Genomic DNA, 15,347 nt, shown 5'->3' with positions numbered 1-15,347 from the left:
ATGGTAATATATATGTTCCTTCACTTGCACCAGATTCTTTGGACCGGCAATGCAGTGGATGTTGTTTCTCTTCCTGTGGATAGTTACTATGGTGAAAAGACGGGGAATTATGGTTGTTATTGAATTTTGAACCAACAAGGCAACTAAACTGAAATGGCTCAGAGAAGGAAATAGTGATTGAAACAGAATTCCTTAAAGCTTTCATTAGTACAGAAAATACTATGTATGTGTGGAATATTTATTTTTTTCGTAGCTTCTTACAAGTCTTTTCATTTCTTAAAATATGAATAATATAATATGTATGTTACTTTATGTGTCCCAGAATTTTTCTCTATGTGTGATAAAAGAGTGTATCTACAAAACTTCTATTTTGAAGGGTTGAACAATGTAATTTGCTTGAGATATACTTGTATTTTGTTGCCTGTTGTTGAAGGCAAATGTCCTGCATTACCTTTCTGATGATAGTAAGATGGAGGGTTGTTTTATTCAGATGAAGTTAGAAGTCCTGAATTTGAAGTTTTGAGTTTCACTTGCAAATTTTTAAAGACCATATTAACTTATAGACTGTTATGGAATTCTTTTATCAATTATCCCAGAATGAATATTGTAATTACAGAATCTTTTATCAATTTCTCTTAGTACTAGGACTTTATTTGTTTGCACTTAATGCAGGTTTTAATCTTAATCATTCAAATCTCAGTCATTATGTCTGTTTTTTTTTATTTTTAAATCTTGTTTATTTTATTTTTTAATCTAAAACTTAATGTCATAAGGAGATGCTAGAAATGAAAGTGTGAGAAATTTCATTGTTTGTTTATTTTACCAGTTGTGAAAGGTCATTTATTAGTTATAATAGTTCATGAAAGATATAATTTTTTAAAGAACAATTAACAGAAACATTTTAATTCTCTCTTATGACCGCGCGAAGCGCCTGGGTTAATTTTGCTAGTTTTAGTTATTAAAATCTGACAATATCTGTTTTTTTCCTTATGCATAGTTAACATTGACCCTTCCCTTGTCCAATATCCAGAAAGTGAACCCATGAAGGAGGGGAATATAAATCTTACCTCCTCAAATCCTACATGAGTGTTGTTCATTTCCAACACTTAAAATCTTTGTAGCTTCCAAAAAATTGTTCTAGTACCACAGTACATATATTACACCTAATTAGTGTACAATATTCCTAGTGTTAAACTAACACCTAGGCAATTCCACCTCATTATTAAAGCAGTTATAAAGAGATTGAAGATTAAAGGTACCCGGTACAAAATATTTCACAAGAACATGACCCAGAGAAATAAACGTCCTCCTTTTTTATATCCATTCACATCTTACTTGTGAGTAGTCCCTAATGAGTTTTATGCGAGATCAGATTCCACTGATATCATGCACGTTCACTAAACATCAGATGACCCATCTATTTGCGTCCTTCAATTTTCTGCATTCAAATTAGCAGGTCTATTCCTTTTCCGTGCTCCCCAGACTTTGCACATGCACATTATTTCAAATATTCAATTTGAAATAATGTTTGCACACTAGTGTTTAGCTCACATTTTGATCCATTATTTCTACTTTTAGTACTTGAAATAGAGAAATTGAAATTTGAAAAACTGGCCAGAGGAGTATTTCAAGTGAAATAATGATTTTCACTTAAAAAACTTTAATATTTTTCCGAGTGAAATTCATGTTCAAACACAACATCCACTTCGAAATATATTCTCAAATTCAACTACTCAACTTCTTGTAGTACTTAGTTCACATTTGATCAACTTTTAGTACTTGAAACAGAGAAATTGAAGTTTGAAAACTGTAGAGGAGTATTTCAAGTGCTATAATGATTTTCAATTGAAAACTTTAATATTTTCCGGGTGAAATTCACGTTCAAACACAATTGGTCCACTTTAAAATATATTTTTCGACTTTTGTGTGAACTCCAACCAAATATGGTCAAAATGCCTACTTATACTCAACAAAATAATAATTCTCTCTCACAAAAGGGTTGGGACTTTAACCTGGCAAACAGATCAAGAACCTGGGCCTACTGAGAATTAAAGCCTATAACTATAATGTAAATACTTGGGAAAAAATAAGCAAGTAGGAAGGGACCTTTCATATATAAAAAAGAAATTAACTTAAATAGTTGTCCACCTAAAAAATAGCCAGAAAATATATATCATATGTATATTAGCTAGTGGCTATAAATATTCTTGGTCATGCAGCCAAATGTGTAAAGTTCCGTCCCCTATATAAGCAGGGAAAATGACTTAATAATACTATTTAAGACTCTATATTACAAAACATAAGAATACTTTTTCTTAATTTATAAAATAGACCAACAAAATTACAAAATATACCAGATTTGGGCTTAATGGGTATCCTACAATTTTTGGGGTTTTTTTAGGAAGAGAGTCTGATTTTAAATGTGGGCTTAATTTTAGGATAATTATCAATCAACTTCTTCTTTTTCAAAAAGATTTCTCTCTCTCTCCCTCTATGATAGTCACCATTTCCAGATCTAAAATTCATCTTCTCTCCTAGTATGATACGATTTCAGCTTCATCAACGAACAATTCTCCACCAATTTTAACGTTTTTTGCCTAATAGCAATTCTCTGTATTTTCAACTCACGATTTTCAAACCAATCTTTCACCATTATTACTGTTCATCGTTATTTTTTTATATTAACACTGGTTTCCCGTCCTACGTTGTTAGACTTTAATTGTGCTTTGAATTTTGTTTATGGGAAATAATGGGGAGTGATGATATGTTTAATGCAAAAAAGAAAAAATTCTTTAATGCAGCATGTAAAAAAGTTGAAATGTGTGTATGAGTTGTGTGTATGAAATATGTATAAATTATTTATACATTAATAATAGAAAGATTTTGATTACTGACCTGTGTATTAATTGTATATAATAATTGGTTAGTATCGTTTTGAGATATGTGTGATCATTGCATGTTTGAAATCTGTATAAATTCTATAAAATGTAGTTTTTAAAAATGTTGAAAACTAATATATGTATGAAATGTGTATAGAATCTTCTATATATCATTTTTTAGATATATGCGGCACAGTGTGTTTTAAATGTGAATAAATTCAATATGAAGTAGTCGTGAAATGTGAATAAATTCGATATGAATTAGTCGTAAAAATGTTGAAAACTAATATGTGTATGAAATATACAACTTTTATATATATTTTATACATACAAAAATTTATTATACATATTTTCTCAAAATATATACATACTTTGTCAGATTTTATACAATTTATATGTACTTTATCACAATCAAAATATACACACAATTTTTATACATATTTCATATATAAAAATTATAACTGATTTATACAGTTATACATATTGCATACTATATACATACATACATACATATATATATATATATATGTGTGTGTGTGTGTGTGTGTGTGTGTGTGTGTGTGTTTTCTTGTGTATGAACTTTGTACATTCACCCCCCACCCCCCCATCGCACCTCCACCCCCCCTTCCGAAACTTCAAGCGACCTGACTTTGGGGAGAGCATCTTCACTGAGTTTTCTTGGAGGGTTTTGGGAATTCACTTGTATATGCACAGTGACAGAGAAGCATTAATAGGGAGTTAGATACAACAATAGAGCATCGTAATACCACTTGAAACACCCAAAAATAGGGTTGAAACACCACAACTATAACAACACCTATGTTTTGTCCTCTTCTCACCTCTGAAACCGTACCTAGATCCAAAACTCCATCACCACCGATCCGAAAAATTGATTTTTCTACAAGCACAGAGGCGGAGAAACATCATCAATAGAACATAAAATAGGTTTTCATACCGAGAAATTGGTTGTTTATAAATTTTGAATGAGAGAATTACCGATTAGAATGTACTTTTTGAGTAAAAGTTGGAGAAAATTAGGGAACAATATTTCTTACTTTTGAATGGCAGAGAAAAGTGGATGAAATAACGGAGCAAAAGCTGGAGAAAATTAGGGAACAATATCTCTTAATTTTGAATGGGGAGAGAAAAGTGGATCAAATAAGAGAAGCAATTTCCTTACCTTATTTATTGTGTTTTATTTGCTTCTTTTTAATTTACTTGATTCGTACAGATTTTATCAGAAATCTATTGATATATTTTGTAAACTAAAAAGTATCGTCATGTTCTGTAAATACACCTTCTTACTATGTACATATACGTTTTTTGCCCATATAAGTAGCCATCCGGGAATGGAATACAATATTGCACCTGGTGGGCCCTAATTAACATAATTTACAAGCGGAAGCCAAAAATTTCAGTCGGTAGCCCAACAAATTCAAACCCAGCAAAATCATAGCCTAAACCCAGCAAAACCAGACCAGCACCTCTCGTTGCTGGAAATACTTATCGAGTTCATCCTAACGACCCTCCATTGTTTCAAAAAACTGGGTATATAAGGTGTATTTAGTTTATATGACACATGCATACATCTCATATACACTGTATATATGGTATATAGCGAATATACTGTGTATACATGTTACCTCGAAGCCAACTCTTCAGTCCCTCAAATCATTGGAATAAAATTTCTTGTAAGGTGAAATATGATGGAAAGGTCTTGGGAAGGGGGAAAATGTGCTCGTTGAATGGGGAAAAGGGCCTTGCCTATAATATGTAAATATATTTTAAAATGAGATGAACCGATGAATAATAGTAAGACGTTGGGATAAACCGGGTACATATTCTTTACCAATGACCACATGGCGTAAAAATCTCATTTAAGGATAAAAATCTCATTTAAGGAATTCAAGCCTAGGACCGAAAATGAGCCCAATTGGATGACTCTTTACATTCTACATGGTTGCCTAGTAATATGAGAATTCCTTTGTGGTGCTTGTGTGCAAAAGGGAGGAGGGGAACAAAATACTTCCAAAAGATTCAGAATTCCACGGTTGAAACATTTTAAATATTCAAATAACTCTAGAAGGTGAATTATCAAGATTTCTAGTATCATTATCAGAAAAGTGAAATCAAGTAAGAAAACTATGCATAATGCACAAAGCATGTGCTTGACAATCTGAGGCTAACAAATTGGACTTCTACATTATAATTAGTTTAGGATAAATACAATTCGATTCCTTTCCCTGACGTTTTGTGGGCTTTTGCTCAAAATGTCATTCTATTGGGAGGAGAGGAACCTATCTGCTTTTGTCCGAGCCTTCTCTTTTACACCATCTGCTAAATGGGATTGATAGTTATATATATAAGCTTTCTTTTGAGCTTTTGATATAACTTTAAATAATGAGGAAGAAGGAAATTAACACTGGGGCAGATTTAGAGTGTATTCTAGGAATTCACGTGAACACGGTAGTTTTTGTTCCGATCCTATCTATAATCCTATATATGTATCAAGAAATATACTAGATATATATTAATATTTGATCATGAACTCAGTTATTATTGTATATTAACTTAAAATTATTATAGGAACCCGTAAATTTCAATTCCTCAATCAGCTTCTGAATCGACATATAGCTAAAAAATGAAGCTATAGGCTACACATCTTAGCTATGACTTCCTATTTCCTAATGCAATTTACAGATAATATTATAGTAGTAATAAGTTAGACCATTATAACTGGTCAAAAGAGCGCAAGCCTAACTTGTATCAACATGAATGAAGCGTAATTAACAACCAATTTCAATACTACTTGCCAGAGAAAAAAGACAGAATTTTCGAGGATGTTTTAAGCGAAAATTAAATTGATGGGCAACAACACACAATCTAAAATTACTAACATCCCTCGCTGTGAAACCCAAAGACTGCAAATAAAGGATTTGATGGGACCCAATTAGGAATATCAATCTTTAGTGGTTGAAAATTATTTGTTAACAGGATATGATGTTAAAGAGATAAAATACCTTTTTGCATTTATAATTTCGTAAAATTTACATTATATATATATATATATATATATATATATATATATATTAATAAATTTATCATAAAATGATATTATAAGATGAGTTAAGAGTATAAAGGAAATAATTGATAGACATACGAGGGTGTTTGGCTAAGCCTAGAAAACCTGGTAATAAGTTACTTTTTAACTTATCTACTCGTTTGTAAAATTAAATGTGCTTATAAGTCAAGTGCTTATAAGCTAAATTAAGTTAAAAGTCATAGGTTGGTCATCCCTAACTTATCATTTTTCAGCTTATAAGCACTTCAGGTTTAACCAAAATTTTTTACAATTCTATCCTTAATATTATTTTGTCATTCCCCAAATATCCCTACCGAAATTAAAACCCTAACCCTCTCCGTAACTTCACTTCCTTACCTTTTTCGTGAATCTTCTCAAAATTCAATAACAACGCCGACTACCGTCATGAAATAATCTTAAGCTCTTCTGCATAAAACACAATTGGATATGGATGATAAAGATATCTATTATAAATCAATCTTCTGTCATCCTTATTACTTTATAAAGTTCATTTGCATGTGTTAAGTAAGAAGAATCGTGATTTACATACTGAATTTCTAATGTTTTTATCGTAACTCTACTTCATCTTGGTGGAATATTCATAATTCCTCTTAATGTCTATAAATTTCTTTGTTTTTAATGTTCTCTATATAAATATTTCGTGTACTATTTAAGTATGTTATTTAATGACTATTTTTTGTCAATTATTATTAATTATTATTAATATTATAACTTCTTCTTATATTTCCTCTTATTATAAAATAATTTATACTTATAAAAAAATAATTCTAATCAATAATTATTTCGTATTTGGATTAATCTGAAATTTAAACTATTGTAAAATCACAACGGTTTAAGGGCATTTAAGTCATTTTAATATAAGAAAGTTCTTATCAGCATTTTTTAACCAAACACTTTAGTTTCTTATTATCAGTTTTAACACTTGTATCCAAACACGTAACTGCTTATAATTTGTTACATCAACTTTAACACTTAATGCTTATCAGTTGCTAATGCTTATCCGCTGTTTTGAATCAGCTAAACCAAACGGGCTCATAATATCAGCAACAACAATGCAGCATAGAAAAAGTTGTCTAGAATTGGGCACCGACTGCTGATTTATAATAACCTTTAGTTTGTGAGTTGAAAATGAAGTATGCATACACGCTTTGAAATGAAATCCTATGGCAAATATTTCATAATTGAAATTTGAAGAAGATATGATGATATTGCTCAGCTTCCATTTTCAGTTAAACAAAACGTTTTTTTTTTCGGTCCTCCTTTTATCACACGGGCTCTAGCTAGCTTAACAATGGCTGTTTTACCCAAATGTCCCTTTTTTAGTTCTTTACTCAATTTTTTTTCCTACTTGTAAAATTTGTAAATATAAAATTTGGAAAATTACACTTTAGAATAATATTTGACTCGGATTTAATATTTGCTCATATATTACTCAATCTTACCGAAGAAACATTTTACAACAGTCCAATCTTTACAAATTTACAAAATTTTGAATTATGATATAAGGTTTTATCATAAATTTTTTAATTTATTTAAAAGGAATCTATATAAAATTGGATTTTCAGCTCTGATATGTCCATGTTCTAGAGTTATGGGTCTGTAGTGGGCCTTCCTGGTATTTGGTTTTCATCTTTGTGATTTGGGTCCCCCGTTTTGTCCAATATTAAAAGAGTATTGTACGGTCCTTCCATCTCAAATTATTTGTCATTTTTCTTTTACACGTCTCTTAAAAAATATTAACTAAGAGGATATTTAACTAACTTTATCATTATTTATGTGTAAGTTATATTCACTCTCCATTAAATGTTTATTTTATTTGTGTGTTATCTCCATTAATGACAAAATTCTACTAAGGATAAAATGGGAGAAAAAATAATTAATTGTACTTTGAACTTCTAAAAGGACAAATAACTGACAACTATTTTTTATAACCACGACAAATAATTTGAGACCGAGGAAGTATATGGGAGGAGTGAGCTAGAAGACATAACACAAGTAGTATTTCTTTTTCACGAAAATAAAATGCAATCAAATGGAATATAAAATAATTTAATTTTTAAACTAAGATTATTTATATAACTACGATAATCAAATGAGCATATTGACATGGATATATAACTGCCAAGAACTTTTGGCAAATTTTTAGCCAAGAAATAGGCTTAGCAACTAAAGTTCAAAAAATTTAATATCGTGTAGCTAAATTTTACAACACAGACAAGATAAAGTTGAAGATTCTCATTTTGATTTCACGCTTGAAGATGTATTTCCTTCAAAAAGTAACGTAGCAATTTTTATCTCAAATCAAAGATCAAAAGCAAAAATCAAGAGAGAGAGAAAAGCATATTTAACTTTCCTTCTCTTCTCTCTTATTTTTTCTTTTGTTAGCTTGAACATGTGTGAGTCAGCATGGTTGGAATTGATTGAAAGTGCATGAATGCAGTTTGGTTATATGCACATTTTGAGAAAGATAAGAGGTGATCTAGATTGTTTTGAGTCAAGATTCAAACCCAGAAATGCCACAGCGATATGTGTATATCACGTTATATATCATGTATATAACACACAAATTTTCATGGATATATGCACATATACAATATATACATTGGGATGCATTGGGTAATACACAGTTGGAGTCATCTTCAAACACCTCCAACCTCCTTTTCTTGAGATGTTTCCAACAAAACTCAATATCACCTAATAAAAAAAAAATGCAAATACCCAAATCAAAAAAATATCAACTAAACTTTTTTAGTAGTGTTATGTAATTGAGAAAATTTAGCGACAAATTTTGGAAAGAGTGATTACAAGAAATTGGAGAGACCGAGTAATGCAGAGAGAATAAAGATCATTTTGAAAATAATTTATGAACAAAGATTTTAGCTATATAATACCAATTTCTTAAGTAACTTAAATAACTGCAAAGATCAGAAATTAAATTATTTTATGTCATTTACCAAGTCAAGTTACTACTCCTATGTAACGCCAATTTTTCTTAAAGCAATCTATACAAGTTAAACCCAATAATAAAAAATAATAAAAAGAGGTTAAATATCCGTGTTCAGTGCGCCCAACCGTTTCAATTTTTTAGAGTCAAAGAGCAAACAAAAAATTACTAACAATGATGAGATTTTTATCGTATGCTTCTCCACTCCTCTTGAGATTCCGTTATTTGCTTGTTCTTTTATCTGTCATTCGTCGTTAAAGACCTAAATTAAGGAAGTGACAAGCTGACAACTAAGTATTCAAAGTAGTTTACGTAATCATACTTTGTGTTCTTCTTTTAATTAAGTTAAAAAACGTAAAAGAATGGCAACTAATAGTACGTGGCAGCTGTTCAAGCTAAATAATCACGTCCACGTGTTGGAGTAAAGCACACGTGGCTGGGTTTTGAGGACTTAATCATATACTTATTTAATAGCTAAACTACTCATGTTTCATGCACTAAACTCCAAAAAGCAAAAAGGTGAACTCCCAGGTTTGTACGCTCTCTGTTTAGTGTTGCGGAATTGTAGTATTTTTCTCAACCCGATAAAATTGCTTTTATTTGGAGGGCTCTTTTGAAGACTATTTTGACAAGATAATGTGTTGATTTTCTTGATTATCAGAACGTAAAATGGAGAATTTCCTAGATTGTCTAAATGTTGTTCACTCATCAAATTTGGGAACAATAATAGTCAAGAGCATATATTATATACCCTCAAAGGTTATGATCGTACTACATTAGGTGTTCCTGATATGCCTAGTTTCTATTATATATAAGTGTTCAAAAGGGACTAATACAGCAATGAATACTTGTACCAAAAGTAATATGTATTGTACCATAAACTTGGTGGTATCTCATTGGTGAATGATTTCTTCCCACTTCTCATGTCTACACGTATTGAGCCTTTTACTATCCTCTTTTGGTTGACACTTCTTAGCTTTTTGGGTGACCCGAATCCTTTTCCATTTTCAATTCTCACACACGGTTGAATTAATGATATAGTACTAATTCTTGTTCCATCTTATTCATGAGCCTTTTTACTGTGTAATTGTTTTTGTGTTGCTAATGTCAAATTGTCAATATTGCCCACTAAAACATACTTGATTTTATTATTCTATGAGGTTTCTGTTTGTCAATTGGATTTAAAGCATCTCTATACTTTCATTGTTGATTGACATTTACTTGTTTTTTGAAGGTAATACAGAGCTCCTACTATGCTGTTGTTTCCGGAATAACAAGAATTGTGTACTAAGCTTCACAGTACAGCTGGTACTCGTGGAGAATGATGCACTAGATTGTAGCTATAACGTGCTTAAAGATACGGTCAGCTTATGTTGTCTTTAACAGATACAGTACAGAAAACATGCTATTTTGCGCAAGATGTACAAAAAAAAGTCTCAATATTTTTTATTATGTATTTTAATATTTTTACACAGCAGTATTGATATTGCCACCAAAACAGCTCCATGAAAAATCAAGATGAACACGTATCCTCCGTCTCAATTTAAGTTTCTTAAATTAAAGATGTCCTTTGAATATTGTGATTTTAAACTTTCAATGTAGAATATTTGAATGTCAACTTACTAACTATAGAAAGAGATATTTTTTTAGTCCGATCAAAACAAAAAATAAGACATTTAAATTAAGACGGAGGAAGTAGCGCACGGGCTTGCTTTGCTAGTTACATAGAAATTGTTGTGATTGTATAAATTTAATGAGCAGGATATATACTCATACTAATTTTATACTTATTTTCAAATACACATTAACTTACTTTTCTTTAAAAGTCACCTTCCATATTTAAGAAAAATTCAACTTTAAAATTCTCATTTTATCTTAATAAGATGATTTATAATCACATAATATATAAGATTTATTTTAGACAACAAATTTTCTTACAACTCCATGTTCAATCAAATAATGTCACATAAAAAGAAATGAAGTAATACTGTAATAGTGATGATCACTTAGTTACAATTTCGAACAGTCCTAAAACACTATTCCTTTTCGTGTTGGAAAGTGAAAAGGGACAAAACATGGAAAGGGTATGGTGAATCTTACTCCTTCCATAATCTGATGTTTTGAATTAAATCGTGAAAATGAAATTCTTTTCAGTAGAAATTTTAAAATTTTAGTAAATATTTATGACGCAAAATTTAAATTTAAAATGAGATGCAGATGCTTGTAAAAAAGAAGATAGGCGGAGCAACCCAAGCTCACAAACGATGGAATCCCACGAGTCATGATCTTGGAGACCTGGGATTCTCTCATGTCATGCTCTGCTTTACCAACTGCCAACTTTGACAAATAAGGGTTGATTCAGTAAATGCATGAGACTTAGCAGTAAATTCTAAACGTATGGTTAAATTACTCTCACAACACAACTCTCCATATTCTTTTTGATCTTTTCACCCTTTGTTTCTGTTTTTATTACTTTGCCGTATCTCTACAGAACACTTGATCACATCCTAACAATTAAGCTGATTAACCAAAGCATAAGTACCACAGTTTGAAGACACTGCAATCTGCACAACATATAACTATATCAAATAACTTGTGGGTCTTCTGTATCAAATATAAAGTCAGTAGATGGGGACACCTTATAATTAAAATAACGTGGACAGTAGTTAGTCGCCTAAAAGACCCTACATGACCACGGTAACTAATTTCTATGTTGATCAAATTCAATTTCACTACTTTTTTGCTAAAAGTATGATAAAAATAAACTTGTATACCTCTCACTTAAACAATAGATTACTTAAGTAGTAAGTACTGTCTTAAAAAAAATGAGAAAGCGACAGGAGAATTGCCATAAGCATTTAGGTAACTGATCAGAGGTATTTATTACGCACATGACACCCAAGTCTTAATCCCTGCAAGTGGGGTGGTGGGGTCAGCTGCAGGTTAACCATAGATTAGATTAGAAACCAACGTCAGAAAACACCAGTAGTTAAGAAGGACAACCACAAAAACCAAGATTTTTATATCTACATTCAATCTCTCATCATCATCATCTTCATAACCCAAAAAACACAAACCCTTTTCCTCTCTCTTAACTAAAGCCTCTTATTCTTTTCCTCCTCTAATAAAGATGCTTCTTTTTTCGCCCCTAAATCTGATCATCAACTCTTAAGAGCAAAACAGAAAAGATAACAAGCACTAGATGTTTTGTTTCAGCCATGGACTTAACCAACAACAACACAACAACAACTACTACTACTACTACTATATCATCAGCTGTCAAAACCCCAGAATTAGCTGAAACTGAAACCCCAACTCAGATCCAAAAACTGAAACCTTTCCCTTTCAGTAATGGTGTCCTTAAACTCAAAAATCACCCTTCTCTTCACCATCACCAACATCATCACCATCCAGTCGTAATTATTTACAAAGAATGTCTAAAGAACCATGCTGCCAGCATAGGTGGTCATGCTGTTGATGGCTGTGGTGAATTTATGCCTTCACCCACAGCTAACCCAACTGATCCGACATCCTTAAAATGCGCCGCGTGTGGATGTCACCGCAATTTCCACCGCCGTGAACCAGATGAACCGCTTGTTGTGGTCCCACCACCACCCATCGCCACGTCAGCACTTGAATACCAACCACACCACCGCCACCACCCACCCCCACCCCCACAACGTGCGGACCACAGTAGCCCTAATTCACCATCTCCACCGCCTATTTCATCAGCTTATTATCCTGCTTCTGCACCACATATGTTGTTAGCATTAAGTGCTGGCTTTGATAAAAACCCGAACCTGAACCCGAACCCGTACCTGAACCCGAGTTCAGCTCCGGTGGTTGCTAATTCTAATGGAAGGAAGCGTTTTAGAACGAAGTTCACACCAGATCAGAAGGTGAAAATGTTGGAATTTGCTGAGAGAGTTGAGTGGAAAATGCAGAAGAGAGATGAAGATCTGGTTAATAATTTCTGTAAAGAAATTGGAGTTGAAAAGGGTGTTTTTAAAGTATGGATGCATAATAACAAGAATACTTTTGGGAAGAAATTAGACGACAACAACAACAATGGTTACACTAACAACAACGTTAATGGGTTTTGCATTGTTAGTAGAAATAACACTGACTCGGAATTTCAACTTCACCAAGAAAGCAGCAATGTTGAGGACAAAAAAGGTAATTCAAGTTTTGGTGCTAATGTTGTTGCTACTAATGGGTCTTCTACGTCATCTTGATTTAATTAGATGAAAGGCTGGAAAATGGAGAAATAAAGTTTTTTTTTAATTAGAATCAGAATTAGTGCAAGGAAGAGAAAAGCTTTGAGGCTGTAATATTAGTCACGTTTATTTGTATTTTAGACCAGTTTTTCTTTGTCCGTAAAGATTAGTACTCAGCTTGTTGATGATAACAATTGAAATTAGGATCGTTCCAATCAGCAATTTAATTTGTTAATTTTTCGTTTTACTTCTTGCCTTTGTAAAGTATGCTACTTATATCGCATATTAATTCAGATAGTTCTTAGTTTTTAATCTTCCTCCCTTCTGGTTTACTTTCTTTTTTCTATTTTATCTATTGTTTGGTTTAATTTCTTACAAATTTGCATGTCTGCAATTAGATGTCCCTTATTAGTTTCTGTGACAATGCGTCACAGAAGAGAGAGAATGCTAATATATATTCATTTTGATTCTTGTCTGTGATGAAGAAGCACAAAGTGGCTCAACATGCATTTGGGGAGATTATGGATAATAATTTAATGATTACAGTAGCTAGCTTTACTTTAATCGTTCCTTCACGAAATAACATTGCTTAGACTACGTGATTAATCTTTACTACTACTAATTTGACCGTATTAGTGTTTACGCCAAACTAATTAATGAATGTAAATAATTAATATATATAATCATTTATTCATGGTTAATTTTTTTTAATTTTAATTGCAAATTAAATTATTTAATATGATGTAATTTCCGATATAAATAATGGGGTAAGTATGTACCCTGCTACTAATTATTTAGACCTTTCTTCTATGGTATTAATTGTAATGTGCCTGATATTGCATGTTGCTATTTCAAGTTTTTTTTTTTTTTCTTTTATATAGTTACTAGATCACATGTTTATTTTAAAACAGTTACGGACCTATTATAACGAGCAGGGGCGGTTTAATAGGGACAGAAAATTACGTTGTATAGGTAAGTTAATTTTTTTTAATATAAAATATATTGAATTTAATCGACTTTCTTTAAGTGTTTATTTTTCTTTTTTCTTTTTTGTATTTTAACTGCTCTTAATAATTTTTTTAGCTCCGCGGCTAATTACAACCAATTTATCTTAGATAGATTTTAATACACGAAGCTTGGATATCTGAGGTCTACTTTATGTTTGTCAACCATGGCAAATAGATAGTCTGCACAGTGTAGTTACTGTAGTATGTGTCGGCTCCTCCTATCATATAGTAGTAATTAATGATATCCTCTTATGACCACTTGATGACTTAATTGCTAATGTAACTAATTGTACAAATACAACTTATAGGTTTGGTACTTTGGAATAATACTTTGAAAAGGTTTCACAAATTAATTAAATTCCGTTTGCGTGTCCATGTCTGAATTTAGCCTTTTAATCCTTTTGGGGTTTATATGTACGAAATGTAGTTTGGTGGGCTCTAATTAGAAAAAACGCTATCCATTAAGATAGTCTTAAAGGAATATACTACTTGCTCAGAGGATTATTAAAATTTGGATAGGAGTCAGCTTTAAAAAACTAACTTTTCTTATAAGGGAAGCAATCTAGTCTACTAAGTATGAGTTTAACTTTTGTATTACCTAAAAAAAGAAAGTTTTTACCTTACCTATTAAAAAAATTATGATCTCCCAAAAGACAATTATCTAAGTAACTGCAAATCATAAGTTCAATTAGGTACATCAAAATAAAGTAAGATATAGGTTTGGTAAAACTCAAAAGCTTGGCTTACAGTATGTTTAGCCAAACTTCTCGAAAGCTAAAAGTATTTCATTTTAGAAAATGTTTATTTTAGAAATTTGATGCATTTGATCAAGTTTTTAATAACAAAAATGCTTTTGAGTCGTAGTAGTAGTTGAAACTGTTTTTCATAAGTTGAAAAAATAGCTTTTCTTCGGATGAATTTTTGGACTCGTGATTAGACACAAATTTCTTCTTCAATAATGAAAAAAGTATTTTTAAAAAATTGATTAGCCAAATACAAATTACTATTCTTTAAAAGTACTTGTTCAAAAAGCATTTATAATAATAATTTAAAAAAAAGTATTTTTCAAAGTAATAAATTTTAAAAGCTTGACAAAACAAGCTATTAAATATTTGTATATATGTTGAGAAATCTACTGAATAAACAAACATATATGAACCCAGTTGCATGTTCAATCGCAAGCAAGGTGTTATTAGA

The 15,347-nt window shown here is 31.3% G+C and overlaps 1 protein-coding gene across 1 annotated transcript; it reads left to right on the top strand.

Moving 5' to 3' along the window:
- The first annotated feature begins 11,911 nt into the window (after positions 1-11,911).
- Positions 11,912-13,390, top strand: LOC132037561 (zinc-finger homeodomain protein 9-like). Its single transcript, XM_059428092.1, has one exon. It carries the CDS (start codon positions 12,145-12,147, stop codon positions 13,159-13,161), a length of 1,017 nt encoding a protein of 338 aa, XP_059284075.1. The 5' UTR covers positions 11,912-12,144; the 3' UTR covers positions 13,162-13,390.
- The last annotated feature ends 1,957 nt before the right edge of the window (positions 13,391-15,347 follow it).

This window comes from Lycium ferocissimum, chromosome 2, assembly GCF_029784015.1.
Source record: "Lycium ferocissimum isolate CSIRO_LF1 chromosome 2, AGI_CSIRO_Lferr_CH_V1, whole genome shotgun sequence".
NCBI lineage: Eukaryota > Viridiplantae > Streptophyta > Magnoliopsida > Solanales > Solanaceae > Lycium > Lycium ferocissimum.
Note: the sequence above shows the minus strand (reverse complement) of the source record. Positions and strands in the feature narration are given on the sequence as shown.

What these genes read in the sequence shown, in the direction of transcription:
- LOC132037561 (XM_059428092.1), top strand. Translation starts at nt 12,145, where the DNA reads ATGGACTTAACCAACAACAACACAACAACAACTACTACTACTACTACT.